General features: G+C 32.0%; 1 protein-coding gene across 2 annotated transcripts; it reads left to right on the top strand.

The window, feature by feature from the left end:
- Positions 1-245: 245 nt before the first annotated feature.
- Positions 246-10,293, top strand: LOC134277293 (uncharacterized). 2 transcript variants are annotated; one of them, XM_062759612.1, is made up of 6 exons: positions 246-317; positions 4,074-4,163; positions 5,746-5,841; positions 6,691-6,841; positions 7,061-9,469; positions 9,701-10,293. In XM_062759612.1, exons 1-6 carry the CDS (start codon positions 270-272, stop codon positions 10,291-10,293), a joined length of 3,387 nt encoding a protein of 1,128 aa, XP_062615596.1. In that variant the 5' UTR covers positions 246-269. The 2 variants fall into 2 exon arrangements, with proteins under 2 accessions (XP_062615596.1, XP_062615595.1); XM_062759611.1 differs by having other exon boundaries at positions 6,980-9,469.
- Positions 10,294-15,015: the final 4,722 nt, after the last annotated feature.

Here is a 15,015-nt window from a genome sequence, read left to right as displayed (position 1 = left end):
TTTAACAGTCATATTTTACTAAGTAAAGTGAACAGATAAACATTTAACATTTTTATCAAATCTCTGATGTTCTGAAAAGTGAATCTAGCCTTACTTTATTCGCTTTTGAAAATCATAAGATAAAAAATCAAACATTTATAAATAACTGCTTGTTGCGTTTCTTTTGCGTGTCAGTATATATACATGTATACATATACATTTAAATCTTGTATTTACATGTACGATAATCGATCTTTTTCAGACTCTTGTTTGAAAAAGTTTTCCGAGCCATGTATCGCGAAATACGATCTGCTAAAAGTGTTGGGGAGCTTAGAAAGGTAAACAAATGCAAGCTAATTCAGAGAATTTGTGTCCCCCGCTTAGGGAAAAGTAAACCATGCGCAGTTCGGGGTCGGGGGAGGGGGGGTCGGGGGTTCGGATCCTCTTCATTGAATTTGTAGAATTATTAAATGTATACTGAAGCAAATAAAATATGCCAATATGGATATAAAGGTTTGATGGATTATTCTTTATTATGTGTATAGAAGATCCTTTTTTATATGGAATTTTTATCACACTGTAATGATGATATTATGAGTTTGTACAAGGCAGACCTCATAAATTTTTTCATTTCACATGCTGAATACTATCGTTTGGTAAAAAAAAGAAAAGTATTTCGAAAAAAAAAATGCATCGTCCGAGACGCGATCCCGGGCCCTCTCACATGTGAAGCAAGTGACATTACCACTAGACCACGGAGCCACTGTATCATGATGATAATTGTATACAAACATGAAGTGACATACATGTATATATTCACATTCATTTCTATATTGTCAAAATTTTACACAATGTTTGGTGTCTAATTTAACCTTTATTAAACAGTTCTAATAGATGTAATAAGAATATGAAGTCCACCGAGAACCTGTTTTATGCGTAATAACTCTCCTTCAAGCCCCTGTGCTAAAAATAGCGACAGGTAATACAATAAATACTAATAAAACAAACCGGACGGGGTACTTTGAGAGGAGTGAGAGGGGTCCTAGGGAGTTTTGGTATGAGATTACATAGCAAAAGCTCAAATCTTCTTGAAATATCGCCCGGAAATGATAGTGTTTCATCCAAACAGAATGTTTAAATTTACGACCTTGAACTTTGACCTTTTGACCTCAAAATCAATAGGGGTCTTCCTTAAGCCACAGGGAGTTGTTACATAAAATATCATTGCAAAAGCTCAAAGGGTTCTCGAGATATCGTGTGGAAGCGAAAGTGTAATAACAGACAGAATTTGCTAATTTATGACCTTGACCTTTGACCTTTTGACCTCAAAATCAATAGGGGTCTTTTTTAGTCCATAGGAAGTTGCTATGCAAAATTTCATTGCAAAAGCTCAAAGGGTTCTTGAGATATCGTGTGGAAACGAAAGCGTTACAGACAGACAGAAAGACGGACAGACGGACGGACAAACCCAAATTAATATCCCCCACTTTTCAAGCGGGGGACAAAAAAAATTAAAATCTTTACTTGGTTAAAATAGTAACAAATTTAAAGAAAAATTTTATGATACCGGAATACATGTATGTACCATGGCTGCATATAGAATAGGATTTTATCAATCTCACTTTAGGTTTCAAAAAAACCTGTCTACCGTACCGTTGTTTTCAAAACCAAAAACTTTTGTTGACATGCACTACACTGAACTCTATTTAAAAGCCTCAAGTCCTGCAATGCGAATAATTAAGTATGGCAGATATTATTCAAAGTTTTTGTCTCTTTTAACATAAAGAAAGTAAATATAGCAAAAAAGAGATAATTTTATCAATTCAGACAAATCAGCCTGGATTTTTTAGGTGTTTCAAAAAAATTTTAAATGTAAACCTATACTTGATAATAGAATCTCTATGTGTGACCTAAAAATTTCTTTATCGAGAAGGCAAGTACAAAACACATAAATGTGGAGGACTCTTATGTTCTGTGCAGTTATCGATTTTCTTGTGTCTGACATATATGTTATGTAATGGATATTTAAACTTGTCATGATCTTAAAAGCTTATGTTAAATTCAGAATATCTTTTAGAGAAAAGTAAACATGTCAATGATCTCCAACAACTAAGTTTTTTGATATAGATCTTCAGCTAGCCATTTAAATTTTTAACGTTGTAAATTTATCAAGTATCAATTGAGCTTTTCTGGTCAAAATTTATCTTTTGTCTGTCGTCGGTGTTGATGTCGTCAGCATCGTTTACTTTATAGCTCACTTGATATTTCTGATCATATCTTGCCCGTCGTCGTATCATGTCTGTCCCTCCGTCTTCAAACTTTTCACAATTTCGACTTCTACAGAACCACCAGAATCTTCAAAGATCTCTTAACAGCAGCAAAGCCATTAAGGCAGTCAGTAGAGGTACAAGTTTGTACAAACTATGACACCCCCCCCCCCCAGCGGGGGTAGGATGTAGCCACAATGGGTGGACCACATGAGAAAATGTGACGAAAAATATTCTACTCAAGAACATATATACAAGGAAAGATAACTTAGAAAAGACAAAATTCGGGTGAGTTCGTTAAAAAATCTCCTCAAATTAAAAGATTTTAAATTGTTCCAATCATGCCCCCGAAGGGTAGCGTAATGCATATTCAAAACTGTTCTAATCATGTACCCAAGGATAGGGCAGGGGGCACAATAGGGGATCAAATAGTACATATTTCTTTGCTTTTTACAGAAAAAATATTAATATTCGTTGAAAAATATGTAAAAATGTTCTTTTCAAGGACCAGAGGGCCAGAAAAGGTAAATATTATGTCAAAACACCCTTGGGTATTGTAGATTTTATATTGTTCAAATCATGACCCCCGTAGGCAGGGTTGGGCTATATTAGGGAATCAAAGTTTATCATTGATATAATATAATATATTGAGAGAATTAAGGAAAAGCTGAAAATGGCAAAGGTTATTTAAAAAATAAACCTGAACCAGAAAAAAAGAAACTTATGTAGAAGCTTTCTGACATAGAAAGATTAAAGTTTTGCAAATCCTACTATCGGGATATAGGGTGACTGCAATGGGAAATCAAAATATGACATATGAATGCATTTTGACTATACATTTTGTATTTAGAAGCTTCCTGACATGAGCTAATTTGAAGATCAAGATCAAAGTATCACCCCTCTCGGGAGGGTTGAATCACATTGGGCAATCAAGGTTAATAGGAAGGTATTGTGAAAATCTTTAATATCTTCTGAAGACAACAAAACCATAATCAGTCATATTTATTTGAAAACATACACAGGTACCGGTTCTATAAAATTTTCCTAGTTTGAATATTTAATTAAAAACCCCGGGATGCTGTGTTGGACTTTATTAGGTTATCAATTTTTACATAGAAAAAAATACAAAAATTGAGAAAGAAATATGAATATATTTTCACAAAAACTCCCAAATCATGGATTAATCTATTGGCATTGTACATTGAAGCATGTCTTCAAATTAAAGTTAAGTTGGGGTAAAAACGGGGATCGAATTAGAGAACTTCAAATTTGACCTTTACTCAGCAACTTAGGGCCAATGAACAGAGATAGTTTTTAATTGTCGTGCCTACTGTGGCACTGGGCCTCGGTTTTTAAGGTCGCATCCGAAAGACCCGCAACCTTCACTTTAAAGTGCCGAGGCGTCAGGGAACAGTTGATACTTGTACGTATTTTTTATTGACCATAGTCAGTCGCGGCCGAGACCTTACGAACTTCCGAGCACAGAGCGAGATATTTTGCTTTTGTTCCCTCTGATCGATGACCTCTCTAAATATATTTGGATTTTGTACCCTTGCAGTAAAATGATAGCTTTCTTTATAACCTTTGATTGAGAAGAAATAAGGCTTTTATATTTGGCGTGTGCATTACCTATGACAAGACGTTTCTGAGCATCATATTATTTTTTACCCATCTTCATATTTGGTCTTATTATATAAATAACTTTGGTGATTATTTTTGAATAACATATTAATAAAGGTCTTGTTTGGTGAGATGTCAATTATATATTCATTGAATTTGCTTGTATCTAATTGCTTGTATTTTAAGGATTAATACCTTCATTGATAGATTTTTGAGCCTGATAAAGCAAATGAAAATGCATCAGGGTTGTCTAAAAAAGCCTACCGAAGTGACAGCGATTCTCATATTTCCAGTGCAGTAAGTATTAAACTTATAGATCCTTATATCAGAATATTCTTTCAATAAAGTCTTTATATTGGTAACTATGAAATCACTTATTTTCCATAGAGGTCAAATTTTCGAGGTATAGGAAAAATTATTTTGGTTCATAGGGATTTGTTTTCATGATTGAAGAGTTTTCCAGTAGTAATATATCTGAAAAATTGCATGACGTCAAAAAGATATACATTTTCATATTTGACTGCATTCTGAAGCTCCAGTTTTGTGGAAGAGGAACATATTCATTGATTAAAGCTTCTATATATATTACAGTAAATATGTGAAATCAGGAATTTTATGTATTTCCTAAAACAATTAAATAAATACATGTATTAACTGGCCGATATAGGAAATACATGTAACTACTGAATAGCTAGGAAATTTGTGTATTTACTAAAAATTTTAGCTGATTTTACACGTTTTTACTGAATCAAGCTGGATGACTTTACATATGCTATAGGTATAAAACATCCTGTGCGTAAACAAATACTTAGTCTAGTATAAATGCTTTTGAAGTCGCAAATAATAAGAATCGTTTCTAGAAAGCTGACGATATACATTAATTTCCAATTCTGGGCAAGATTCGAACAGTCTGTGCGTTGTATATTTATAAAATTCCATTAAGGTTCATAAACACTTATGATTTTCCAAAGGAAATGTATTTTATAAGTAAAAAAAATACAGACAATCAGATAATAGCATGCAGGACAAAATTAAACAAAAAAGACATTACAACTTGACAAATCTATAACGGAATAATAGATATTTATGTCATTAAGAGTTATATCTCTTATCAGAGTATTCATGATTCTTAAGAAGGAATGCCTTAAGGTATTTCCATCCTCCTTTAATGGCATAAGTTTTTACAGGTAATTTTATTAAATGAATTCATACTCAATAGAAAAATATCTTTTGGAAGAATGCTTTCCATGTGTGTTGAAAAATCATTTTAAGTAAAAGAATTTTAAAAATTTTCATTTTCTTTATTTAATCAATTTTATTGAAAAAAAATATTTCTTAGGACAATAACCTGCTCGTGTGTCTTCTTTGGATATTTTCTTTGTAAAACGGATTCCCTGATATTCACAAATGTATTTATAAGAGAATAATTATTTTTGGAGCTTTCAACATCAGAGTGATTTATTTATACTAGATTTTAATATTTTTTACTAGAAAAATGAAAGCAGTGTGTCATCATATTTAGTTTTGGTATTATTCACAAATGATTATTATTCTTATTTTATAAATGAATTAAGGCCGGTTTATTCAAAACATTATTTATTCACATGATGCGCAAACTGATATAAACATTGAATATACTGTGCATCTGTTCATATTTTATGATTCATAATCTCACCAAAACACAGTTAGTAAATACGTGTAAAAAGTATTTAAAAATTCAGTTAATACGTATTTCCTAAATTTCAGGAAATACATGAAATTCCTGATTACACATATTTACTGTAATATATACATTCATTTTTGAAGAGAGGTAAAATTATGTATATATTTAATCTTGAACAGTTTGTAATCAATCGATTTGTCTTAATATTCAATTAAGGTTTACAAGCCTGCTGGTTTGGATGAAAATGTGCAACTACCGATGAAACAAATTATAGACGACATGGGTGGAAGTGACCCACTATTGCCCAGTGAGGTAAGTATCTCAAATTCTACATGTTTGATAAAATTTCTTTTTTCCATTCACAGTGTGTTTTATAATAATGTTACTATTTTCAATTCTATTTATTTTTATTTCAAATATAATTGTCATATTTTGAAAACAAACTCCTACCGGTACAGTGTATAACATCAAATTCTACATTTTAATCCATGTAACGACATGTATTTGAGTTACAAAAATAGTGCACATGAGGGATTTGTGTTCATCCTCTATGCTTTGTGTATTCAATATTAAATTAGAAAAAAATATAACCAATTAAATTGTTGACATTATCCCTTTTTCAAAAAGACTTCTGAGACGGCTGAAACTTGAAATCTGTATTCGATTGCCGTCTTTTGTAGGCCTAGAAAATAAATGAATTGTTTGCGTTAAATAAAAAAGAATATTGTATAAGTTATTGAAAAGTTTATATGTAAGAATTTTTTTAAAGAAAGTATTGTTGAATCTGGTTTGCGCTGTCTTCAGTTTCACTTATTCAAGAATAAACTTTTCCGGTCTAAAGATTTCATTAAGTCGAATATCTCTATTCAGTCTCACAAATCATTAGAAATATTATTATGTACATGTACTTGAACGGCACAATAATATTTTATAGGCAAAATTACTTAGAATTGCACTTCGTAAAAGATCGTCGTATTAGACCAAATTAGGACATTTCAATCCTTTGAACGACCAATCGGAAACCTGTTTCAGATTTTCATATTTTTTATGATGTATTTATTTTTAAGGGTGTGTGTGTTTTTGTTAACATAATAAATAGGCATGCCATCTCAGCTAGATAAAAGGTTCTCATTTGGTACAAATCATGTTTTTTCTTTATAGGAGTTATTTTCCAAACTTTATACAGACGTATCCAGTTCGCCGCGCCGAAGATCGCCAATTGGCGCCAGCATTGAAAACGTTTGTTTCTCTCCAACATTTAGTGGTTCTCTTGAAAATGTGAAAGAGGAAACTTCATTATCTTTAGTAAACGGTAAAAATATTGAATAAATGCATTACTGAGATGATTTTAGATAAAAATCGAAATAAAATAATCATGGCTGGTTTTTCACAGTTAGTGTAATCAATATTTACTAAGGATTTTACAATTATTATTTTTTTTATTTTTTAGAGAATATACCAAATAATCTTAAAAAAGCATCAAAGAAAGTTCTCAGAAAGCTGGAAAAGGATTCAACAGTCTTTATTACAGGAGATCCTGGGGATGAAAAATCCAAAATAGCAAACCTGTGCGCAGAAGAATTTCATGAATCATGTTCAAATTCTATTCTGATTCGGATAAACAGAAATTCCCAATTTCCTGATTTAAAAGCTTTGAAAAATTACTTATTAGTTATTGATGGTCCTTTTGACCAAATAGACACTGCATCGGATATTAAATTTATCCTTCGAAAAATTCAGGAAAATGTCCAAAATGAGGAAAGTACGTGTAAAATGATAGTTGTTATGCAACGGGAGACTTTTGCCTTTGTAAAAACTTATTTTAATAGAATGGAATGGCTTCAATATGATCAAATAATTGATTTATCAAGCTCTTTCGGAAACAAAAGTTCCAAGGAAGATCTTATCAATCACATCACAAATATGGATGGACATTGTTTACTGCTGTTGGGGGCAATTGCAATGACCGATGGGACACTTCAATGTCGAAGGTTGCATTGTGCAAATCAAGAAGATTTGTTATGGCACAATGTCTCTGTTTTTGCAGGAGTCTCTTTTCAGAATTCAAAGATAAGATTACTATGTAAAGTCGCATATGCGTTAAAAGGAATATACATAACAGAAAAGTCAGATTCGTACATTTTCATAAATGAGACGGTGTCCGATGCTGTTCATTTATCTCTCTTAATGATAAATGGGCTGAAGTATATGGAAGAATGTCCGCTATCTAAAATATCGTTATACTCAATATGTGAGATGACACAAACATCTATGTATGAAATCTTTGAAAAACGTGTCATACGTGAAATGGGGAAAGAGTTCCCAAGACTTGTTGAATTATTAGAAATGGAGATCTGGCAGAAAGAAGATATTGTTAAGAAGATTGGCCCAAAACTTGTTAAATCTGTTTTATCTTTAAAAGAAAACATTTTAAAGACATTTTTGCAGCTAATATACAGAAACAAGCATATTCCTCTTTTGTCATACTTTTTCATTGCATTGCCAGATTTGAAATACAGTTTACAGGATAAAACAATTGTCCTCGATACCTGGACCGCAGGAAATTCAAAACATTTGTGTTTATGTCGCGAACAAATTTTAAATTTCGAAACAAAGAGTGCTCAGTCAAAAGCTGATATTTGTGAATATATTGCCTGTCCGTTGATCAGTGATTTGGTAATAAAGGAGTTCATATATTCCCCAGACAGGCGTACTTTGTATTCAGATAGTGTTTCTCCGGCAACAGATCTACAAACGTTTATGTTAAAAAAGCGAGAAAGGAATGGAATAGTAAAAGGGCGATGTAGAAGTTACGAAAATAACTTTGAGTGGGAAACATTACATTTGTCAACAATATGGAGGGAAAAGGCGCATAATTTAAAAACATTCTGTAGACTTTTGTACGGATTAGACAATGAAGAAAACTATAAAACTTTAATGTTCAGAATCGGAAAAGAATTGTTTGAAAAATGGTACATAGAGATAGCATTCAACCAAACAGATACCAGATCGAAAGTGGTTAGTATATATCCTGGATTAAAAGACTCAAACTGTTTTATGACGTCAACAATCATCGAAATTGTGAAAAGAAAGTTCAAAGTTTTTCATACCCAACTTGAAGTTTTAAATCTTTGGACCGGTACACGATGTAGAAAAGACAAACACTCCCACGAAGGTATCGACACGATCGTGGCAATTGTTAAAGAGAGAATACTCCCAATAAACGATACATTCTTTGGACTACACGTCGTAGTTCGAGAGGAACGTCAAGTGAGCCAAGAAGCTTCAGATGTTATCTTTCAAACTTCGAGTTGCTTTGGAGGTTCTAAATTAAAGGAAATAAAAGGAATTACATTTAATAGCCTTTTAATGAAGCACACTAATATAACACTCATAAGTTTCTCGCAAGTTATCTCTAGGGCTTATGGCAAAAAGAACGCTAACATTGTACACTCTCCTTGTGTAGTGATATACTGTAGAGTGAAAGGCATCGTTCCACTAGGAGAGGAGGAATTTCCTCGAAAAATCGACGGCCATCCTATTGATGTCCGTGAAGGTTTCTGTGAATTTGCAGTCGATGCTATACGAGCTGGTGACAAAGTCACGTCGGAAAAACGTGAAGGGACTGGTACTTTAGGCGCCTTTGTTGATTATGCTGAATCAAGAAAGAACGCGTTCATAACATGTGCACATGTTTTATATCCAATTAATGAACTAAACGAACGACTCAAGACGTTATCGAAAAAAAATGTTAAGAATGTGTCAATTAATTTGGATGGCCAATGGCACTCTATTGGCAGGATAAAGTTTGCCTCTTTTTGCAATACCCAAGCTGATGAGATCAGTATTGATGCAGCACTTGTAGATTTAACTGATTTTTCTTATGTAAATGATGGAAAATTTTCTGAAACATATTCAGGACAACAGTTAAAGCGAGCAGGTTTGTATGCCAAGCAAAACTCAATATTATTTTTTATCTTTTTTGTTGTCATTTAAACTATTTATCTTATATATTGTCACTTCAATCTTGTACATCTTTGCACCTTTTTCGACTAATAGTATATTTGTCTAAATAATTAGTTTTATTTGAATATTAGAAAATGACTATAATTTTTTGTTAAATCTGCTATTTTTCCTTAAATACTTTCAATATTTTTTTTTTATTTTATAGGAATAGAAAATGAAGACATATCTTTTTCCTCCGGTGAGACTGATATTTTGAATGAAGGAATTCGTGATAAAATTTTAATAAAAGTAGGAGCAGAAAGTGGACTTACAGTAGGGACACTTGGAGAGAAATGTTCCTCTAATATAGACATTCTTAACGAAGATGGTTCCTTTCGGTTTACCCTTCATAACCAAACGGAAATTCTACCGATTTCAGTTTACAATCAGCCATTTCTTAAAAGTGGTGATTCTGGGGCCTTTGTTTTTGCAGTGGAGAATAGAAGACCATTGGAACTTAAGTGTATTGGGATGGCAGTAGCCTCGACTTCTTTTGGGTCGTGTATTATGACCCCGATAAATCCTATTTTTAAGGCTTTGGACCTTCCTCAGAATTGCCTGTCCTGCTACAGAAATCAATCTGTAGAGCGTGTTTCGGGAGATCCTACATATCAATTACTGCTTGAATTAACGGGTAAAGTAGACACTGTCATTGAAGACAATAAAAAATTGTCCCAGCAATTCACAAATTTTGAGGTAAAAATAAACGATAGAGTTACCAATCTGGAAAAGAAGCACCAGGACTCGAATAATAACTAAACATATGAACACAACCAAAAAAATTATCTAAAGTACAACAAGTAGTTGTCTTATATGCATTAATGTGCAAGCGTATTTATATTCTTATTCTTTTTTTTCATTTCCTGTAAAAAAGTAATAAAAATGAATATTTGAAATCGGTATACATGAGCAGTTTTTATTATTTGAAACGTCCGACCTTCATTCAATTTTTTTTTAAATTTATTTTTCCATCTTATTACAAACATATTAGTACAATATAAGATATTTCTTATTAAATTTTGCTTTTGCTACATATAGTGAGTGATAATAAAAACACCAAAGCTTTACAGCTTTAAGTGTTATACACAAAACAATGTATGAATTATTGACCTTAAGGAGGATGTTTACTTAGGTTTCAGAAATCAGAAAGAAAATTTTATAAAATATAATATGTTAAATAAAAAATTGTTCTAAATGGATAAAATTACTAAGTTTTATCTCAATATCAATTTAAAAATTTAATATTTCATCATTTGAAGAGAATATCCAGGAACAAATTTCAATGTATGGTAATTCAGAGGTAATTCGGACTACACTTTTAATTTTTCTTTTTTGTCAAAATCTGTTATTTCTTACAATATTAATCACAAAGTAAATGTTACATGTATTTTAAGACATCATTTTGAAAATATTATATGTGTTAAAGCTCATGACTTATTTCAAATAATTGAATGCTATGAAATAAAGAAATTAAAAAATATGTACAAAAACTATTATAGACAACTTATCTCACTAATTTGATCATTGACCCCATATAATTAAAATACCTTGAGAATTAGGGCAACAAAAGTAACCCGAGGCTATAAATAATTTATAGTTCTTATCATTCAGATTTTTGTAATATTCGATTAAAAATGGGGAAAAATATAAATATGACAGAGGAAATTCGAGCTGTAAAAATTATCACGTTTATGGCCCAAACTCTTATCATTTTTTTATATGAAGCATCGCTGTTCCATTGCTATACTATTTCATTATTTAAAGAGTTTTGCTGCTTGTTATATTTTGTGAGTGAAGAAAAAATTGGCCATGGTGTGAAAAATTTAGGTATTATACAAGAAATACTTAGGGGCCACTAGCATGAAAAATTGGTCATTGACCTAGTAATTTGAAACTGAAATTTAACACAAGAATCATAGGTGTAAAATGTGCAATAGGTGGTTTTCCGTTATTATCAGTGGAATTTTTAGTCATCTGATTAAAGGTATGCCTTAATCTCTGACATTTTACCTTAATGTCTGAAGACCATAAAAAGCTGTCAGTTTAAATTTTATCGAAGAAAGATAAAAAATTCAACATAACAGGGTCCTCTTTGGGTCTTCATATATAATTCCATAATATAAGATGAATCACTTTTAATTTTAATATAATGTCTTGAATTCAAGGTGTTAACACATAAGAATGCATGAATTTACAACTTTCACCTATAACCTTTTGACCTTAAAATCCATAAGGATTTTCTTACAGCATAGGAGTTGTAATATTAAATATTGAAGAAGTTCAAAGGCTTCTTTACATACTGAAAGTGATAAAAAACAGAATGTTTGGATTTGACCTTTTGACTTAAAAATCAATAAGGGTAATCTTTAATTTGGGTCATAGAGAGATGTGTCATTAAATTTTCAATGCAATAGTTCAGTTTTCTTTCAAATATCGCCTGGAAGCGATAGTGTAACACATGGTTGGAATGTTTTGATAAATGACCCTAATCTTTGATCTCAAAATCAATAGTGTTTTTTTGGCTATACAGAGTTAAAACATTAAGGTTAATTGCATAATAGATCGTGGGCTTATTGAGTTATTGCCTTGAAACGGAAGTGTTAGATACACTACAGAGACAGCTAGATTGGCAGCAGACGGAGGTATCCTTAATTCGTAAGAAATGGTATGCCTTTTCACAGAAAAATACAACTTGATGGCATCTACTTGGCTTTTGAAGTTTATATGAAATCAAATAAAACCGTAGAAGAAATGTCATTTTGAAAACATAGGTGATCAGAGATTACGAAGCTCACCTCGACGAATGTTATCAGTTTAAGTATTGCCAACCTCACACCATATTTTCATGAATATCTATCCTGACAATTGTATTCATGCATGTTGTTTAATTAGTTCATTAAGTTCATTGCGGATTGTCCTGTTAAAAAAAAACTTGGTAGCTCATTTGTAAAATGAAAATCAGAATCAGCATCCGAATCAAGTCTTGATAGTACATCGTTAGATGCATCATCCATTCAAGTTAAATCATAACAGATCATGAAATTAAAGAGGTACTCCAAAAACATTAAACAGGTTACTCATCTGAAAATGTAGTCCAAATCCAGCATCCGAAGCTATTCTAGTAGTGTACATCCCTGGATGCATCATCCATGCAAGTTTGGTCCAGGTAGGACTTATAGTTACTTGGGAATAGACCTGCTCCAAAAACTTTTATTTGGTCACTTATCTTGAAAATGAAGGTCAGATCCAGCATCCGAAGCAAGTCTGGTTGTGTCCTTTCCTAGATGCATGATCCATGCAAGTTTGGCCTGGGTAGGGCTTATAGTTACTTAAAAATAGACCTGCTTGAAAACCTTTAACGTGGTCACTCAACTGGAAATGTAGGTCAGATTCAGCATCTGAAGCAAGTCTGGTAGTTTCCATTCATAGATGCATCATCCATGCAAGTTTGGTCCTGGTAAGACTTAAAATTACTTGGGGATCCGAATGGACCTGCTCCAAAAATTTTGACCTAGTAACTCAACAGGAAAATGTAGGTCAGATCTAGCATCCGAAGCAAGTCTGATAACGTCCATCCCTAGTGCATCATCCATGCAAGTTTGGTTCAGGTAGGGCTTATAGTTACTTGGGAACTGACTTGCTCCAAAAACTTTAATCTGGGACACCAACACCAGGGAAAAAGCAGAAACTCATCTCGACTCCGTCGAGATGAGCTAAAAAGTGCTTACAATTTTGATTTCTGACGAGTACAACTAATCAACTTTGAGTATTAAGTTAAGGTTTAACTTAAGTATTTTTCAAATTTTTGTACGTGCCTGGAAAGTGTCCTTAAATACCTTTCTTGAAATTAACTATGTTTGGCAAGTTTCTTGGGATCTGCATTTTAAAGGAACCACTTGCTTTAATGTACAGAGTTCTACATTTATTCGTAACTAATTTCTCTTTACATGTTTCGAAAAGATAAGTATTAAATGTTTAAAAAGAAATTCGTACATATGTGAACACATACTGTATCGGTAAAACAAGACACATATGAGGACGTAATATATAAAATTTTAACCAATAAGCTTTTTTAAAACTTTGAACAAAAATGTAGAAGTAGAGTTTTCATAGCACGTCATAGAGATTTTTCTTATAGTAATCATCGCAACACCATTTAGAATAGCAAAACGGAAGTCATTCGTATTATATGTACCTATGTGGAGGTTATTTGTGTATCGAAATATTTAATACGAATTTTAATTTTTATATCAATGCAATATCTAAGATCAGGATACAGAATACATGTAAATAAGAGTCTCCTTGTAGGATAAGTAAACTTGAAATTGGGTAAAATCAGTTAATGAAGGATAGATTATTATACTTCTTGTCATTATGCAAAGTCACTTGAAAAAATGAACCAACTAATTTGTCTGTATGGTATTTTTTTTTAATTCTTGACAGAGTAAAATCATATATGATTCTTGTAGATTTTTAAAACTATAGCAAAACCGTTGAAATTTATATAGATAAAAAAAATAAACGGAAAAGTATCCTATTTGCGTAACATGAATGATATGGAAAAATATGGGGAAAACGTTGTAAAAAATATTTTTCGAAACATCGGACACATTGACACATAAAGAGGTGGGCAATGGACAGTTTTATTGCACAACCTCCAATTGTTATCCCTGTTAAGTAGCGCTACATCAAAAGGTAAAATTCTGTAACATACCTATGTAAAATTTTATACATATACAAGGTAAAATCCCATACAAATGATGATGTAGAGATCAGTTGTTTGTGATCTTCAATTTAAAGAAAAGATCCTTCTCATGTATGGAGTTTCACAGAGGGACAAAAGGATACATGTCTGTAAACGATACATATCAAAATAACCAAGCCTTTTCTTCATGTAAAGCATTACGCAATGCTTCTTTTTGTATATTTATTTTATTTCAGAATACACGTATAAAAAGTTATTACCTTCATATCTCGATTGTATTTTATAATCTGTACTTAATTCAAAACCTGACTCGCATTGTGTCCTATGTTCACAATACAAATTGTCTCCAAAACAGTAACACGAACCATTTATAATGTACTTGGAGGAATGCTACTTAACATAACAAAGGAACCCGGAAGTCAAAATCAAAGAAGTGGGATATATATATTTCTCAATGTGCACCTTAATTTACTACTGTGGTAATTAATTTTGGATTAGGAAAAAACTGTCTCAGTAATAATATTTCCTCTCTACATACAGTCTATCCGCATAAAGGAAAGGAATTATTTTTACCTATTCCAGTTATTATGTATGTAGGTGAAGAAAAAAAAATTATTATCAAACACAAACTGTGTTACTCATTTCACTCATGTTTTTATGCGATTAGTATATATCAATGTTCTTCAGAAATGGACCTGTCGTTTTGTCGATTGTAAATGATAATCAACTTACTACATTACATATGAAAACATTTTAAGATGCACTTCGTGCAAGTA

The sequence above is a fragment of the Saccostrea cucullata genome, unplaced genomic scaffold (genome assembly GCF_032062105.1).
Source record: "Saccostrea cucullata isolate Sc308-1 unplaced genomic scaffold, CSIRO_AGI_Scuc_v1 ctg6477, whole genome shotgun sequence".
Taxonomy (NCBI): Eukaryota; Metazoa; Mollusca; class Bivalvia; order Ostreida; family Ostreidae; genus Saccostrea; species Saccostrea cuccullata.
This window is presented reverse-complemented; position numbering and strand designations above follow the sequence as displayed.